At 46.0% G+C, this 16,716-nt stretch overlaps 1 protein-coding gene across 2 annotated transcripts in view; it reads left to right on the top strand.

The window, feature by feature from the left end:
* Positions 1–2,873: 2,873 nt before the first annotated feature.
* bcl10 (BCL10 immune signaling adaptor) overlaps positions 2,874–16,716 on the top strand; it is a 38,158-nt gene continuing 24,315 nt past the window's right edge. For both annotated transcript variants that reach the window (XM_041207976.1, XM_041207975.1), the window contains exon 1: positions 2,874–3,095. In XM_041207976.1, coding sequence (XP_041063910.1) covers positions 3,045–3,095 — 51 coding nt within the window. In that variant the 5' untranslated portion in view covers positions 2,874–3,044. The remainder of the gene's footprint in view (positions 3,096–16,716) is intronic.

Here is a 16,716-nt window from a genome sequence, read left to right as displayed (position 1 = left end):
CCAGGGAGGACCTATTGACATGGATATCAAATGGTTGGAAGGTAGGAAGCAGGAGAGCAGAGATGATGAATATGGATACTCCATTGTGGACGATAGCTAATTACTTATTTACATATGTAAATTGGCCAACTGTGGTTATTACTGCCCCCTAAGGATCTGTAGTGGAGCTGCAGCTTTTCACAATATTTATAAATAGCTTGACTGAAGGAATAGAGAGCCATTTATCTAAGTTTGCCATGACATTAAGTTAAATGGCGCACTAAATAGTGCTGATAGGACCAGATGTTGCAAAGAGGTATTTATAGATTCAGGTGAGTGAGCAAAACTGCAGCAGGAGCATAATAAAACAAATGTGATACCAAGCCATGGAAGGAGAAAGTAGATCAGATGACTAAAGCTTAAAGAGGAAGGTTTTAAGTACTTAATGGAGGAAAGCGAGATGGAGTCGGAGAGAATTCCAAAGTTTAGGACTTAGACAGCTGAAGGCAGGGCCACCAATGGTGGAATAATTAAAATTGGGGATGCTCAGGAGCCCAGAATTAGATGAGTGCAGATATCTCAGAAGGTTATGGGGCTAGAGGTGATTACAGAGCAAGGGAAGGACAGTATGGAGGGATTTGGGCTAACAGCGTTAAATTATAAGGACAGCTTTCATGGGCAAAGCCTATATTCCCTTGAATATAGAAGATTAAACGTGATCTAATTAAAGTGGTTAATATGATTAAAGGATTTGACAGGGTCGAGAGGGAGAAAATAGTTCAATGAAATTAGTCCTCGGCCATTCAGATGTGATGTCAGAATAAGGATTTAGGATCACTAAAACCAAGACAGTTAGCAGATTAAGGCTGTATAATGGGATAGATGGTTTTAAGACAAGAGGGATAGAATTAAAAAGTGAAGTGGTTTTGGTAAATTTATAGAACTTTGCAAGACCAGTTGGACTAGCGTGTATGGTTTTCAGTTTCACACAACAGGACAGACAGTGGAGATCTATCAGGAAGTGGGGCTGAAATTAAAAATCAGCCTTCATCCTATTGAATGGCTCCACAGGCTTGAGGTCCCACTGGCCTCCAAGATCCCTTTAAAATTTAGTTGGCGTGTGCAGCCAGTTTAATTTTTTAGTGCATAGTCCCTTTAATTTCTTTGCACGCCCACTGCACTGTACCTTCCAGGTTGTTGTGGGCCACATACCTGTGCAGCTTAAAGGGAGCAATGCCGATTCCTGCACCTATTTCTCATGTTCTTCTTGTGGGCTGTTCTTTTATTCTTTCATGGGGTCTGGGCAAGACCAGCATTTGTTGCTTGAATTGATTGGCTTGCTCCGCCATTCCAGGGGGCAGTTAAGAGCCAACCACATTGCCATGGGTCTGGAGTCACATGTAGGCCAGACCAGGTGAGGACAGCAGATTTCCTTCTCTAAAAGGCATTAGTGAACCAGATGGGTTTTTACGACAATCAGCAATGGTCATCATCAGACTTTTAATTCCAGAGTTTTATTGGATTCAAATTCCACGATCGCCATGGTGGGATTCGAACCCAGGTCCCCAGAAGATTACCCCAGGTCCCTGGAATACTGGACCAGTGACAATACCACTCAACACTCAAATTATACTAACAAAGTTTAGCGTTGGTGTAGCCCAGACCTGTTAAGGGCAGCCTTAGGTTAGGATTCCCTAAAGCAGAATTGGTGAAGCAGTTGGATTCTTATGACAATTGGCAATAGTTTCACAGTCACCATTAATGAGACTATCCTATATTTGTTAATTGAATTTCCATTCCATCGGCTGCCGTGGTGGGAGTTTGAACCTGTGTTCTCAGATCATTATATAAAAGCAAAATACTGTGGATGCTGGAAATCTGAAACAAAAACAGCAAAAGCTGGGAAAACTCAGCAGGTCTAACAGTGCCTGTGGAGAGAGAATCAGAGTTAACTCTTCGAGTCCGTACAGACTTTTCTGTTTTGTTCTCAGAGCATTAGCCTGGGTCTCTGGATTATCGGTCCACTGACAATAATACCACTCTCTTCCTACTGCCCAAAACTGGCTGTATCCAATCCCTGATAAATCCAAAGGGGAATTTGCGACAAACCAGAAGGTGGCGAGAATGTGGAACTTGGTATCACAGAGATTGGCTGAAATGAATAGTTAAGACAGTTATAGATATGTGAGGGAGAAAGGAATAGAAGGATATGCTGGAAAAACTCAGCAGGTCTGGCAGCATCGGCGGGGGAGAGCACAGTTGGCGTCTTGAGTCCTCATGAGGACTCGAAACGCCAACTGTGCTCTTCTCCCCCGCCGATGCTGCCAGACCTGCTGAGTTTTTCCAGGTATTTCTGTTTCTGTTTTTGTTTTGGATTTCCAGCATCTGCAGTTTTTTGTTTTTATCAGAAGGATATGCTGATAGGGTGAGATGAGGTAAGGTGCTCCCAGGCTTGAACCCCAGTTAGTTGGGCTGAATGGCCTGTCAGTGCTGTGAATTATTTTGTAACCTTGCAAACTGCCATCAAGAAAAGTTCTACTTTCCCCAAAAGACAAGACATGTGTTTTAATGGAAATGGTTAAAAGGAGAGAATTTTCACCAGCTGCTGACGTTCTAGTCAATTTAGTCCCCCCTTTTTTTTTCTGAAAGAAAGGTTGCGTTTTATCAATGTAGAAGTTGTGGCAATATGTTATCTTATAAATGAAACTTCCGCACGATGGTGAGGTTTCCACAATCACAACCCAGAGGGTTTTGGGCTGAAACTCCTGTACGTCAGCTCGGTCAGAGGAAACTGCAGGAGGTGCGGAGGTTGCAATTGGTTAGAATTACAACCGGCTTCCCTTCATAGTGTGTTTAAAAAAAACAACCAGGAAGTGAAGAGTTTTAACAATACAAATATGCAGTTTCATGTCAAAGGGATTTGGTGAATTTCCGCCCCACACCCAGCTGGCTGGGAATCTCAGTTTCGGGGATTGCTCTGTCTGTGTGTCTGTGTGTGTGTGTGTGTTTGGACAGGGAGAATCAGGACAGAGATTCACACAGTCTTTCCCCGGAACCCCGCACTAATGGAGTCTGTGCAACTCACCGAAGACGAGATGGCTGAAATAAAAAAGGAAGTAAGTGGTTGGCGCTGCTTTTACGCTGTTAGAAGGAGCGGGTTTCCCCTCTCCCACCCTCTGCCGGAGGTTACAGCAACCCCCCACCTCCCCCCACCCTTTCCCGCTTAAAGGACAGGACAGGTCAGGACAGGACAGGTCAGGTCAGGACAGGACAGGACAGGACAGGTCAGGACAGGACAGGTCAGGTCAGGACAAGACAGGTCAGGTCAGGACAGGTCAGGTCAGGACAGGTCAGGTCAGGACAGGACAGGCCAGGTCAGGACAGGACAGGTCAGGACAAGACAGGTCAGGACAGGTCAGGTCAGGACAGGACAGGACAGGACAGGTCAGGTCAGGACAGGACAGGTCAGGACAGGACAGGACAGGACAGGTCAGGACAGGACAGGACAGGTCAGGTCAGGACAGGTCAGGGCAGGGCAGGTCAGGTCAGGACAGGACAGGACAGGACAGGTCAGGACAGGTCAGGACAGGACAGGACAGGTCAGGACAGGACAGGTCAGGACAGGACAGGACAGGTCAGGACAGGACAGGTCAGGACAGGACAGGTCAGGACAGGACAGGACAGGTCAGGTCAGGACAGGACAGGTCAGGTCAGGTCAGGTGAATGAGCGCAAGGCTGACACACCTTGAGCACCGGCGTGGCTGCATCTGAGACAGACTGGCACACCTGTGCACCTGGGGGGCACTGCGGTACAGATAGATCCAGTCACTGAAGCTGCTGTGCATGGGGCAGTCTGGGCAGTTCCACCCGGGGCACCATGGGCTACGTACCACTGGGCACAAGCTGGTGTACCCGGGGCAGCACCGATGTGTACAACTGGGCACCATGGGACAAACCGGGTGTACCTGGGCAGAACAGGCAGGTGCACCTGGACCTTGCGGGACAAGCCCCCCCTGGGAGCAGCTCAAGGCTGGAATCCTTCCTTTCAGAAGGACCCAGGCTGAGGGTCCAGACATACTCCACAGTGACTTGACCTCATTGTAGAGACTGCCTCAGTCTCGTCAATCAACATTCATTTTTAAAAGCTGCCCTTAATTTTTTTGCAAACCTGAAACAAAACCAGAATGAGCCAGCTATAATCTCTCCTGTGGGTTGTGTTAATGAAATCAGAGTCGTTTCCACTTTGGAGTTTTGAGGGTTTTTTTTTCATTTTGCAGTAATGCTTTTTGGAAAATCTTTTTTTTTTAAAAAAAAGTCAAGCGCCTCTCAGCATTGACGGGGTTTCTTCTCTCGATTTTAAAAATAACCAATGTGACTGTGGTTAGCAGCAGATCACCAATACGTGCAGAATGAAGAGCTAACACAGGAATGAGCCTGTCAGCAGGCCTCTGCTCCCCAAAAGACTAGTATTGTTAGAGAAATTTGGATAAGTGCTTTAACTCTCTGTATTGCTGGTTGCAAAAAGGGGCATTTGACTCATTTTCATTTTAAGATGATTATTTTCTCTCTTCTTCTAACACTGACCTTGGAGGAAAGGGGGAGACTTGGAGGGAGGTGGTGGCGTAGTGGTATTGTCGCTGGACTAGGAATCCGAAGACCCAGGGGAATGCTGGGGACCTGGGTTCGAATCCCACCAAGGCTGTCCAGACAGGGCAGGATAGGCCCAGCAGAGGTGGTGGCATAGTGGTATACAGTCAGGAGGGAGTTGCCCTGGGAGTCCTCAAGATTGACTCCAGACCCCATGAAGTCTGATGGCATCAGGCCAAACATGGGCAAGGAAACCTCCTGCTGATTACCACGTACTGCCCTCCCTCAGCTGATGAATCAGTGCTCCTCCATGTTGAACACCACTTGGAGGAAGCATGGAGGGTGGCAAGAGCACAGAATGTACTCTGGGTGGGGGACTTCCGTGGCTACTACTGGCCGAGTCCTAAAGGACATAGCTGCTAGACTGGTTCTGTGATAGGTGGTGAGGGAACCAACAAGAGGGAAAAACATACTTGACCTCATCCTCAACAACCTGCCTGTCACAGATGCATTTGTCCATGACAGAATCGCTAGGAGTGACCACCACACACACAGTCATTGTGGAGACAAAGTCCCACCTTCACATTGAGGATACCCTCCATCGTGTTGTGTGGCACTACCACTGTGCTAAATGGGATAGATTTCAAACAGATCTAGCAACACTAGACTGGGCCTCCATGAGGCACTGTGGGCCATCAGCAGCAGCAGAATTGGACTCGAACACAATCTGTAACCTCATGGCCCAGCATATCCCCCCCATAACCAGGGGGTCAACCGTGGTTCAATGAAGAGTGCAGGAGGGCATGCCAGGAGCAGCACCAGGCAAAAATGAAATGTCAACCTGGTGAAGCTATAAAACAGGACTACAGAAGCAGCAAGTGATAGACCGAGCTAAGCGATCCCACAACCAATGGAGGTCTCCAGCATCCCAGATGCCAGTCTTCAGCCAATTCGATTCACTCCACGTGATATCAAGAAATGGCTGAAGGCACTGGATACTGCAAAGACTATGGGCCCTGACAATATTCCAGCAATAGTACTGAAGACTTGTGCTCCAGAACTTGCTGCGCCCCTAGCCAAGCTGCTCCAGTACAGCTACAACACTGGCATCTACCTGGCAATGTGGAAAATTGCCCAGGTATGCCCTGTAGGACAAATCCAACCCAGCCAATTACCACCCCATCAGTCTACCCTCCATCATCAGTAAATTAATGGAAGGTGCCATCAACATTGCTATCAAGCCTGATGCCCAGTTTGGGTTCCGCCAGGGCCACTCAGCTCCTGACCTCGTTACAGCCTTGGTTCAAACATGGACAAAAGAGCTGAGCTCCCGAGGTGAGGTGAGGGTGTCAGCCCTTGACATCAAGGCAGCATTTAACCATGTGTGGCATTAAGGAGCCCAAGCAAAACTGGAGTCAGTGGGAATCAGGGGGAAAACTCTCCGCTGGTTGGAGTTACACCTAGCACAAAGGAAGATGGTTGTGGTTGTTGGAGGTCAGTCATCTCAGCTCCAGGACATCACTGCAGGAGTTCCTCAGGGTAGGGTCCTTGGCCCAACCATCTTCAGCTGCTTCATCAATGACCTTCCTTCCATCATAAGGTCAGAAGTGGGGATGTTCGCTGATGATTACACAATGTTCAGCACCATTTGCGACTCCTCAGATACTGAAGCAGTCCATGTCCAAATGCAGCAAGACCTGGAAAATATCTAGGCTTGGGCTGACAAGTAGCAAGTAACATTCGCGCCACACAAGTGTCAGGCAATGACCATCTCCCATAAGAGAGAATCCAACCATCACTCCTTGATGTTCAATTGCATTACCATCACTGAATACCCCACTATCAACATCCTGGGGGTTACCATTGACCAGAAACTGAACTGGACTAGCCATATAAATACTGTGGCTACAAGAACAGGTCAGAGGCTAGGAATCGTGTGACGAGTAATTCACCTCCTGACTCCCCAAAGCCTGTCCACCATCTACAAGGCACAAGTCAGGAGTGTGATGGAATACTCCCCACTTGCCTGGATGAGTACAGCTCCAACAACACTGAATAAGCTGGACACCATCCAGGACAAAGCAGTCCACTTGATTGGCACCACATCCACAAACATTCACTCCCTCCATCACTGACACAGTAGCAGCAGTGTGTACCATCTACAAGATGCACTGCAGGAATTCACCAAGGCTCCCTAGACCGCACCTTCCAAACCCACGACCACTACCATCTAGAAGGACAAGAGCATCAGACACATGGGAACACCACCACCTGGAAGTTCCCCTCCAAGTCACTCACCATCCTGACTTGGAAATATATCACCATTCCTTCAGTGTCACTGGGTCAAAATCCTCGAACTCCCACCCTAACAGCTCTGTGGGTTAACCACACCACATGGACTACAGTGATTCAAGAAGGCAGCTCACCACCACCTTGAGGGCAACTAGGGATGGGCAATAAATGCTGGCCCAGCCAGCAACGCCCACATCCCATGAATGAATTAAAAAAATAGGAATTACACATGATCATACGAATTTAGGAGTAGGAGTAGGCTATTTGGCCCTTCAAGCCTGCGCTCTCATTCAATAAGGTCATAGTTGACCTGATTGTAACTTCCCATCCATGCCGCCGATAACCTTTCACCTACTTGCTTATCAAGAATCTATCTAGCTCTGCCTTAAAAATATTCAAATACTCTGCCTCCACCGCCTTTTGAGGACGAGCGCTCCAAAGACCCATGACCCTCTGAGAGGAAAAAAATTCTCCTCATCTGTCTTAAATGAGCAACCCCTTATTTTTAAACAGTGACCCCCGGATCTGGATTCCCCCACAAGAGGAAACGTCCGCTCCACATCCACCCTGTCAAGACCCATCAGGTTCTTAAAGGCTTCAATAAAGTCACCTCTTACTCTTCCTAACTCCAGTGGATACAAGCCTAACCTGTACAACCTTTCCTCATAAGACAACCCACCCATTCCTAGTATTAGCCTCGTAAATCTTCTCTGAATGCTTCTAAAGCATTTATATCTGTCCTTAAATAAGGAGACCAGTACTGTACACAATACTCCAGATGTGATCTCACCAATGCCCTGTACAACTGGAGCATAACCTCCTTACATTTGTAATCAATTCCCCTCACAATAAATGATAAAGTTCTATTAGCTTTCCTAATAACCTGCTGTACCTGCATACTTGCCTTTTGTGATTCATGCACTAGGAATCTCAGATCCCTCTGAATCTCACAGGTCTGCAATCTCTCACCACTTAGATAGTATATTCCTTTCTATTCTTGCTGCCAAAATAGACAATTTCACATTTGCCCACATTATACTCTACTTGCCAGATCTTTGCCCACTCACTTAGCCTATTTATGTATCTTTGTAACCTCCTTATGTCCTCTTCAAAATTTACTTTCCTACCTACCTTTGTGTCATCAGCGAATTTAGCAACCATCCCATCCATCCCTTCATCCAAGTCATTTATATAAATTGTAAAAAAATTGAGGCCCCAGCTCTGATCCCTGTGGCACACCGCTCGTTACGTTCTGACAGCCATAAAAAAAGACTCATTTATAGCTACCCCCTGTTTCCTGTTAGCTAGCCAATCTTATATCTGTGCCAGTATATTACTCAAGATTACTCAAAGAACTCCAATAAATTGGTTAATTATGATTTCCCTTTCACAAAACCATGTTGACTCTGCCTGATTACCCTAAGTGCCCTCTTACTCTTTTCTTTTTTAAATATCTATAGAAACTCTTACTATCCATCTTTATATTTCCGGCTAGCCTTCTCTAGTACTCTAATTTTTCCCTCCTTATTAATCTTTTTGTCATTCGTTCATGTTCCTTATATTCTGTCCAATCTTCTGACCTGCCACCCATCTTTGCGCAATTATATGCTTTTTCTTTAAGTTTCATACTGTCTTTAACTTTTTAAACCAACCACAGATGGTGGGCCCTCCCCTTGGAATGTTTCTTTCTCATTGGAATGTATCTACTCTGCATATTCTGAAATATCCCTTTAAAAGTCTGCCGCTGCATCTTTATAGACTTATCCCTTAACCTCATTTGCCAGTTCACTCCAGACAGCTCTGCTTTCATGCCCTCATAACTGCCCTTATTTAAGTTTAAAATACTAATCCTGGACCCACTTTTCTCTCCCTCAAACTGAATGTAAAATTATTATGATCACTGCTCCCTATGCCTTCACCATGAGGTTATCAATTAATCCCATCTCATTGCACAGTACTAGGCCTAGTGTAGCCTGCTCTCTGGTTGGCTCCAGAACATGCTGTTGCCCTTGAGAAGGTGGTGGTGAGCTGCCTTTTTGAACCGCTGCAGTCCATGTGGTGTAGGTATACCCACAGTGCTGTTAGGAAGGGGGTTCCTGGATTTTGACCCAGTGACAGTGAAGGAACAGTGATATATTTCCAAGTCAGGATAATGTGTGGCTTGAAGGAGGACTTCCAGGTAGTGGTGTTCCCATCTACCTGCTGCCCTTGTCCTTCTAGGTGGTAGTGGTCATGGGTTTGGAAGGTGCTGTCTAAGGACCCTTGGTGAATTCCTGCAGTGCATCTTGTAGATGACACACACTGCTACTACTGTGCCTATGGTGTTGGAGGAGGTAAACGTTTGTGGATGTGGAGCCAATCAAGTGGGCCGCTTTGTCCTGGACGATGTCCAGCTTCTTGAGTGTTGTGGGAGCTGCACTCATCCAGGCAAGTGGGAAGTATTCCATCACAATCCTGACTTGTGCCTTGTAGATGGTGGACAGACTTTGGGGAGTCAGAACATGAGTAACTCGTTGCACGATTCCTAGCCCCTGACCTGCTCTTGTAGCCACAGTATTTATATAGCTAGTCCAGTTCAATTTCTGGTCAATGGTAACCCCCAGGAAGTTGATAGTGGGGGATTCAGTGATGGTAATGCCATTGAACATCAAGGGACAATGGTTGGATTCTCTCTTGTTGGAGATGGTCATTGCCTGGCACTTGTGTGGTGTGAATGTTACTTGCCTCTTGTCAGCCCAAGCCTGGATATTGTCCAGGTCTTGCTGCATTTGGACATGGACTGCTTCCAAATAGTCCCACTCCCCCTGCTCTTTCCCCATTGTCCTGTGAATTTTCCCAGTCATGTATTTATCCAAATCCCTGGTGAAAGTTACAGTTTGTTTCAGATTTTCAGCATCTGCAGTATGCTGCTTTTTGATCCCTGTTTCTCCAGCTTCTCCTCACTTGTAAATTAGAACAAGATTCTTTCCAATGTTTTTAATTTGTCTTCGCAGCATAAAAGTAGTTTCTGTTAGTAGACAGTGTGCGCCACCATCCTCAACCTGTGGCCCTGTATATTCTGTCTTTGAGGTAACAGGTTTAGAAGTTAATATTTGTCCTCTTGCTATCACACTGGATGGTCATCGCATTCAACAACAGCTTGCATTTGATTAGCATCTCTTTACAGCTGTGTGAGGACACTGTGTCATTGGAGAGAAATTGGGACAGGTGACTGAAAACTAATTTGGAGAAGATTTGTGTAGGAAGTTCGAGAGTCAGAGGCAGATTGAGGACTGAGTTCCAGAATAGGTGCAAAACAGATGGAAATTCTGTCATTGAGGGCGGGATCAGTCTATTGGGTATAGAAGGAAATATATTACTGGAGGAGATTGCAGAGGTCAGATGGTGCACTAGTACTTGAAGGCAAGAATAAGACCATAAGACATAGGAGCAGAAATTAGGCCATTCGGCCCATCGAGTCTGCTCCACCGTTCTATCATGGCTGATAAGTTTCTCAACCCCATTCTCCCACCTTCTCCCCGTATCCTTTGATCCCCTTACCAATCAAGAACCTATCTATCTCGGTCTTAAATACACTCAATGACCTGGCCTCCACAGCCTTCTGTGGCAATGAATTCCATAGATTCACCACTCTCTGGCTAAAGAAGTTTCTCCTCATCTCTGTTCTAAAAGGTCTTCCCTTTAGTCTGAGGCTGTGCCCTCGGGTCCTAGTCTCTCCTACTAATGGAAACATCTTCCCCACGTCCACTCTATCCAGGCCTTTCAGTATTCTGTAAGTTTCAATCAGATCCCCCCTCATCCTTCTAAACTCCATCGAGTATAGACCCAGAGTCCTCAAACGTTCCTCATATGTTAAGCCTTTCATTCCTGGGATTGTTCTCTTGAACCTCCTCTGGACCCTCTCCTGGGCCAGATCATCCTTCCTAAGATACGGGGCCCAAAATTGCTCACAATATTCTAAATGTGGTCTGACCAGAGCCTTATAAAGCCTCAGCAGCACATCCCTGCTTTTATATTCTAGTCCTCTTGAAATAAATGCCAACATTGCATTTGCCTTCCCAGCTACCGACTCAACCTGCAAGTTAACCTTAAGAGAATCCTGGACGAGGACTCCCAAGTCCCTTTGCACTCCAGATTTCTGAATTCTCTCCCCATTTAGAAAATAGTCTATGCCTCTATTCTTCCTACCAAAGTGCATGACCTCACACTTCCCCACGTTGTATTCCATCTGCTACTTCTTTGCCCATTCTCCTAACTTGTCCAAATCCTTCTGCAGCCTCCCCGCCTCCTCAATACTACCTGTCCCTCCACCTATCTTTGTATCATCTGCAAAATTAGCCAGAATGCCCTCAGTTCCTTTATCTAGATCATTAATATATAAAGTGAAAAGTTGTGGTCCCAACACTGACCCCTGCGGAACTGCACTAGTCACCGGCCACCATCCTGAGAAGGACCCCATTATCCCCACTCTCTGCCTGCTGTCAGACAGCCAATCTTCTATCCATGCTAGTACCTTGCCTCTAACACCATGGGCTCTTATCTTACTGAGCAGCCTCCTGTGCAGCACCTTGTCAATGGCCTTCTGGAAATCCAAGTAGATAACATCCATTGGCTCTCCTTTGTCTGACCTACTAATTATCTCCTCAACGAATTCTAACAGATTTGTCAGGCATGACCTCCCCTTGATGAAACCATGCTGACTTTGCCCTATTTTACCATGCACTTCCAAGCATTCTGAAATCTCATCCTTAATAATGGACTCTAAAATCTTACCAATGACCCAGGTCAGGCTAATCAGCCTGTAATTTCCCGTCTTTTGCCTCACTCCCTTCTTAAACAGGGGGGTTACATTAGCGATTTTCCAGTCCTCTGGGACCCTCCCTGACTCAAGTGATTCCTGAAAGATCACCACTAACGCCTCCACTATCTCTTCAGCTATCTCCTTCAGAACTCTGGGGTGTAATCCATCTGGTCCAGATGATTTATCCACCTTCAGACCTTTCAGTTTTCCTATCACCTTCTCCTTGGTAATGGCCACCATACTCACCTCTGCCCCCCCCGACTCTCTTGAACTTTGGGGATGTTACTCGTGTCTTCCACCGTGAAGACTGACGCAAAGTACCTATTCAGTTCCTCCGCCATTTCTTTGTTCCCCATTACTACTTCTCCAGCGTCATTTTCCAGCGGCTCACTGTCCACTTTTGCCCCTCTCTTACCCTTTATATATCTAAAAAAAACTCTTGCAATCTTCTTTTATATTACTGGCTAGTTTACCCTCATATTTAATCTTCTCCCTCCTTATTTCTTTTTTAGTTGTCCTGTGTTGGTCTTTGTAGGCTTCCCAATCCACTGCTCTTTGCTGCATTGTATGCTTTCTCTTTAGCTTTTATGCTGTCCCTGACTTCCCTTGTCAGCCATGGTTGCCTCATCCTCCCTTTAGTATGCTTCTTCTTCCTAGGGATGAATTTTTGCTGTGTCTCCCAAATTACTCCCAGAAACTCCTGCCATTGCTGTTCCACTGTCTTTCCTGCTAGGCTCATCTCCCAGTCAATTCTGGCCAGCTCCTCCCTCTTGCCTCTGTAGTTGCCTTTATTCAACTGTAATACCGTTACATCTGATTCCAGCTTTTTCCTCTCAAATTGCAGGGTAAATTCTATCATATTATGGTCACTTCCTCCTAAGGGTTCCTTCACCTTAAGCTCCCTTATCAAATCTGCCTCATTACACATCACTAAATCTAGAATTGCCTGTTCCCTAGTGGGCTCCACCACAAGCTGCTCCAAAAAGCCATCTCGTAGACATTCCACAAATTCCTTTTCTTGGGATCCACTACCAACCTGATTTTCCCAGTCTACCTGCCTATTGAAATCCCCCATGATCACTGTAACCTTGCCTTTCTTACACACCTTTTCTATCTCCTGGTGTATCTTGTGCCCCACATCCTGACTACTGTTCGGAGGCCTGTACATAACTCCCGTTATGGTTTTTTTACCCTTGCTGTTCCTCAACTCTACCCACACAGATTCTACATCACCTGACCCTACGTCATTTCTTGCTATCAATTTAATTTCATTTTTTACTAACGAAGCAACCCCACCCCCTCTGCCAACCTGCCTATCTTTTCGATAGGATGTGTATCCTTGGGTATTTAGCTGCCAGTCCTGATCCCCTTGCAGCCATGTCTCCGTGATGCCCACCACATCATACCTGCCAATTTCAATCTGCACCACAAGCTCATTTGCCTTATTTCGTATACTGCGTGCATTCAGATACAACACCTTCAGTCCTGTATTTCCCATCCCCTTTCTCATTGTCGTCCCTTTATCTGATGTGCTTGAAGTTAGATTCCTAGCCCTTTCCAAACACTCTATCCTATTTTGTGTTCTGGGGACTTTAATAGCCTCTCCTGGGCTCTCCTTTCTTTTCAGTTGTTTCATAATTTTGGGAATGAGGGTATTAAATTGGATGCTTTGGGGGTCATGGAGAGGTTGTTTATCAGCCAGAACAGGTGATTGGCAAGCTGGACCTGGTCTCTGCCAGGAGGTAGGCAGCTGTGTTCTAGTAGAGTTAAGAGTTTAGGCTTGGTGGATCATCAGAAGCTATCAAGCAGATTGTTGAATCTGTCAAGTCTTGAGGTAGTACCCCGGTTCTTCAAAATCACGCAGTGGAACCTTTTCTTGCCCACCTGAGAGGACAGAAGGTATTTCCAACAGTGCTGCATTCCCTCAATACCACACTGGGGGGGCCGGCCTAAATAATCTTCTCAAGTCTCTGAAATGGGACTTGATCCCACTGTGTCTGACTCAAGAGGTAGCCAGCAGGGCCACAGCTGACACTTAAGGTGGAGCTGGGCATCATCGGCATATACAAGGGTGGACTTTTGGGGAACTCCAAGAGAGCGGGGGTGGGGTGGGGGTGCGGTGGTGTGGGTGCGAATAGAAGACGTGTTGATGGAATGGCTTTATCCAGGGAGGCAGGCTTGGTGCTCATGTGGAGACAATTCCATGGACCTGAACAGTGGCAGAGATTTACATGGCCAACTATGTTAAATCTTACAAAGATGGCAAGGATTGATAATGCACCACAGAGTTTGCCGTCCATGACTTTGTCTAAGATCACTTTGCTTGATAGATGGAGACTTGGTTGGCAGAAATTAAACAGGGAATTCTCAGAGTTTTGTGTGTAGCTGTGAAATCAGGATCACAATTTCCGGGTGGAATTGAATAATAGGCAGAATATCAATCCAGACAGTACAACACTTGACACAGTTAGAATCCATCCACAAAATGTTCAAATCCCTTCTTGGAATGCCCTTGTCCAGCAACAGGAGTCTTGGATGAAAGTTTTGCATAGATTCAATGTTATACAACGCTGGTTTTCTAATTCACTGGAATTCCAATTTTCTGAGACAGAATTAAAGCTGACCAACAGGAGCAGTGATTTACATTATGGGAATCTTTGCCAACATACAGCAGCGCCTTTCAAAACTTAATGCCACACTTTTGTTGAGATGTTAATGTCCAGATAGCATAATCTTCCAGCAAATAATCTGCCTTGAATGATGGTGACTGACGGTGGTGTTATGCTTTCAGCTTTTGGTTTTGACTTTTACTTCTGTTGTTCAGTTTAGCAGTCAGTAAGTGGGTAGAATTTTGCCGTCAGCGAGCAGGGGGCAGGGTCCGCTCGCCAATGTGTAAAATGACCCGGGATGAGGTTGGGCGGAACCCCCGATGTCATCCCGCCCCATTTAAATTTTCAGGAAGGTGGGGGTGCAGCAAAATCATCTGCGGGCCCACCGACCTGTCAATGGCCAATTGAGGCCATTGACAGGATCACTTATACAATTAAAGAACCTGCTCGTCCAACCTTAAGGTTGTCGGGTCGGCCAGGAACCCCAGTGGGAAATAGAGAAAACATGAAACCTCATCCTCCAGCGGGATGATGTTTCATGCAGGGTTTTAAACAGTGTAATTTATGTACATGTCCCATCTGATGTGACATTGTCACATGAGGGGGACATGTTAAGGATTTTTCTTTTCTATTTTTAATCTTTTTATGTGCGCTCCTTCATGCGCATGCGTGAAAGAGCGCACTCTCGCTTTTGGGGAATCCCCCTCACCCGCACAGGGAGTGCTTCCCATTGGATGTCACGCTGGGCGGACCTTAATTGGCCCACCCACGTAAAATGGCGGTGGGGCCCGTTTCTCCGGTGGGGATCAGCTCCCCGCCCGTCGGAGACTGGGTTGGGCCCACCCACCCAACAGGCAGAAAATTCTGCCCAGTGTCTTTTTAAAAACATAAGGAGTTGGAGTAGGAGTAAGTCTTAAGGCCCTTCAAGCCTGTTCCACCATTCAGCAAGATCGAGGCTGCTCTTCCACATCAACTCCCACATGATCTTCACGTCCTTTGATTCTCTTAGTGCTCAAAAATCTATCGACCTCAGCCTTACCATACTCGTGGCCGAGAATCCCATGAGTCTTTCTGAGGCAGAGAATGCCAAAGATTCACAAATGAAGAAATTTCTCGTCATCATGGTCTGAAATGGCCAACCCCTCATTCTGAGGTTATGACCCTGTGTCCTAGATTCCCGAACCAGCATCTACCCTGTTTTGTCCTCCAGACATTTTATATGTTTCAGTGAGATCAGCTCTGTCTTCTAAAGAGCGGAGAATAGGGGCTGATTCTACACAGTATTTTCAGAAATTTAATTTGCATGTGTTAAGGCTAGAAATTTCTATGGACTTGTGCCCAAAGACCTGGCTGCAAATCGAACATAGGGCTTAAAAGATTGCGGAATTCTGGGAATGAGTAAATCGCAACACTCGGGTACAGTTCTCTCAAAACTGCTGAATCTTTTAAGAACGTCTGTCTATCGCTCCGTCCGTAATAATGGCCTGCTCCCAAGCTACAGGATCTTGTACGCGAGACTGCAACAATTAATTCTCTTTGATCAGAGGCTCTGTTCAAATTCTAGCCCGATTTTCACACGCAGCAAGGTTACTTTTTGAATGTTGATAAACGTTTATCTTCAAGAGACTGGAGTGTGTTCCTCTGTTGCTTTGAATTAATTTTTATGGAGTCAGTTCATTACATTGACAAGCGTCCCTAATTGCAGCTTGTTAAACATGGGTCCAATGTGCACGAGTGACAGTTAAATGAGTTGGAACTTAAGTGTTCACACGAACATATGAATTAAGAGCAGGAGTAGGCCATTTGGTCCCTTGAGCCTGCTCCACCATTTAATAAGATTATAGCTGATCTGATTGTAACCTCAACTCTACATTCCGCCTACCCCTGATCATTTTTGACTCCCTTCTTAGTCAAGAATCCATCTACCTTTGCCTTAAAAAATATTCAGTGTCCCTGCCTCCACCACTCTCGGGGAAGGGAATTGCACAGACTCAGGAGTCTCTGAGAGAAAAAAATTCTTCTCATCTTCTCCTTAACTGGGGACTAAAACTGTGTCCCCTAGTTCTAGTCTCTCCCACAAGGGGAAACATCCTCTCAGCAGCCACTCTGTCAAGTCCTCTCATGATCTTAAACAAAAACAGAATTACCTGGAAAAACTCAGCAGGTCTGGCAGCATCGGCGGAGAAGAAAAGAGTTGACGTTTCGAGTCCTCATGACCCTTCGACAGAATTCTGTCGAAGGGTCATGAGGACTCGAAACGTCAACTCTTTTCTTCTCCGCCGATGCTGCCAGACCTGCTGAGTTTTTCCAGGTAATTCTGTTTTTGTTTTGGATTTCCAGCATCCGCAGTTTTTTGTTTTTACCTCTCACGATCTTATCCATTTCAATAAGACCACCTCTCAACCTTCTAAACTCCAATGGGTACTGGCCCAAAATGACCCTCATATT

Source organism: Carcharodon carcharias, chromosome 16 (genome assembly GCF_017639515.1).
Source record: "Carcharodon carcharias isolate sCarCar2 chromosome 16, sCarCar2.pri, whole genome shotgun sequence".
NCBI classification, from domain to species: Eukaryota; Metazoa; Chordata; class Chondrichthyes; order Lamniformes; family Lamnidae; genus Carcharodon; species Carcharodon carcharias.
The sequence above is the reverse complement of the archived record's forward strand: the minus strand, read 5'-3'. Positions and strand labels throughout refer to the sequence as shown.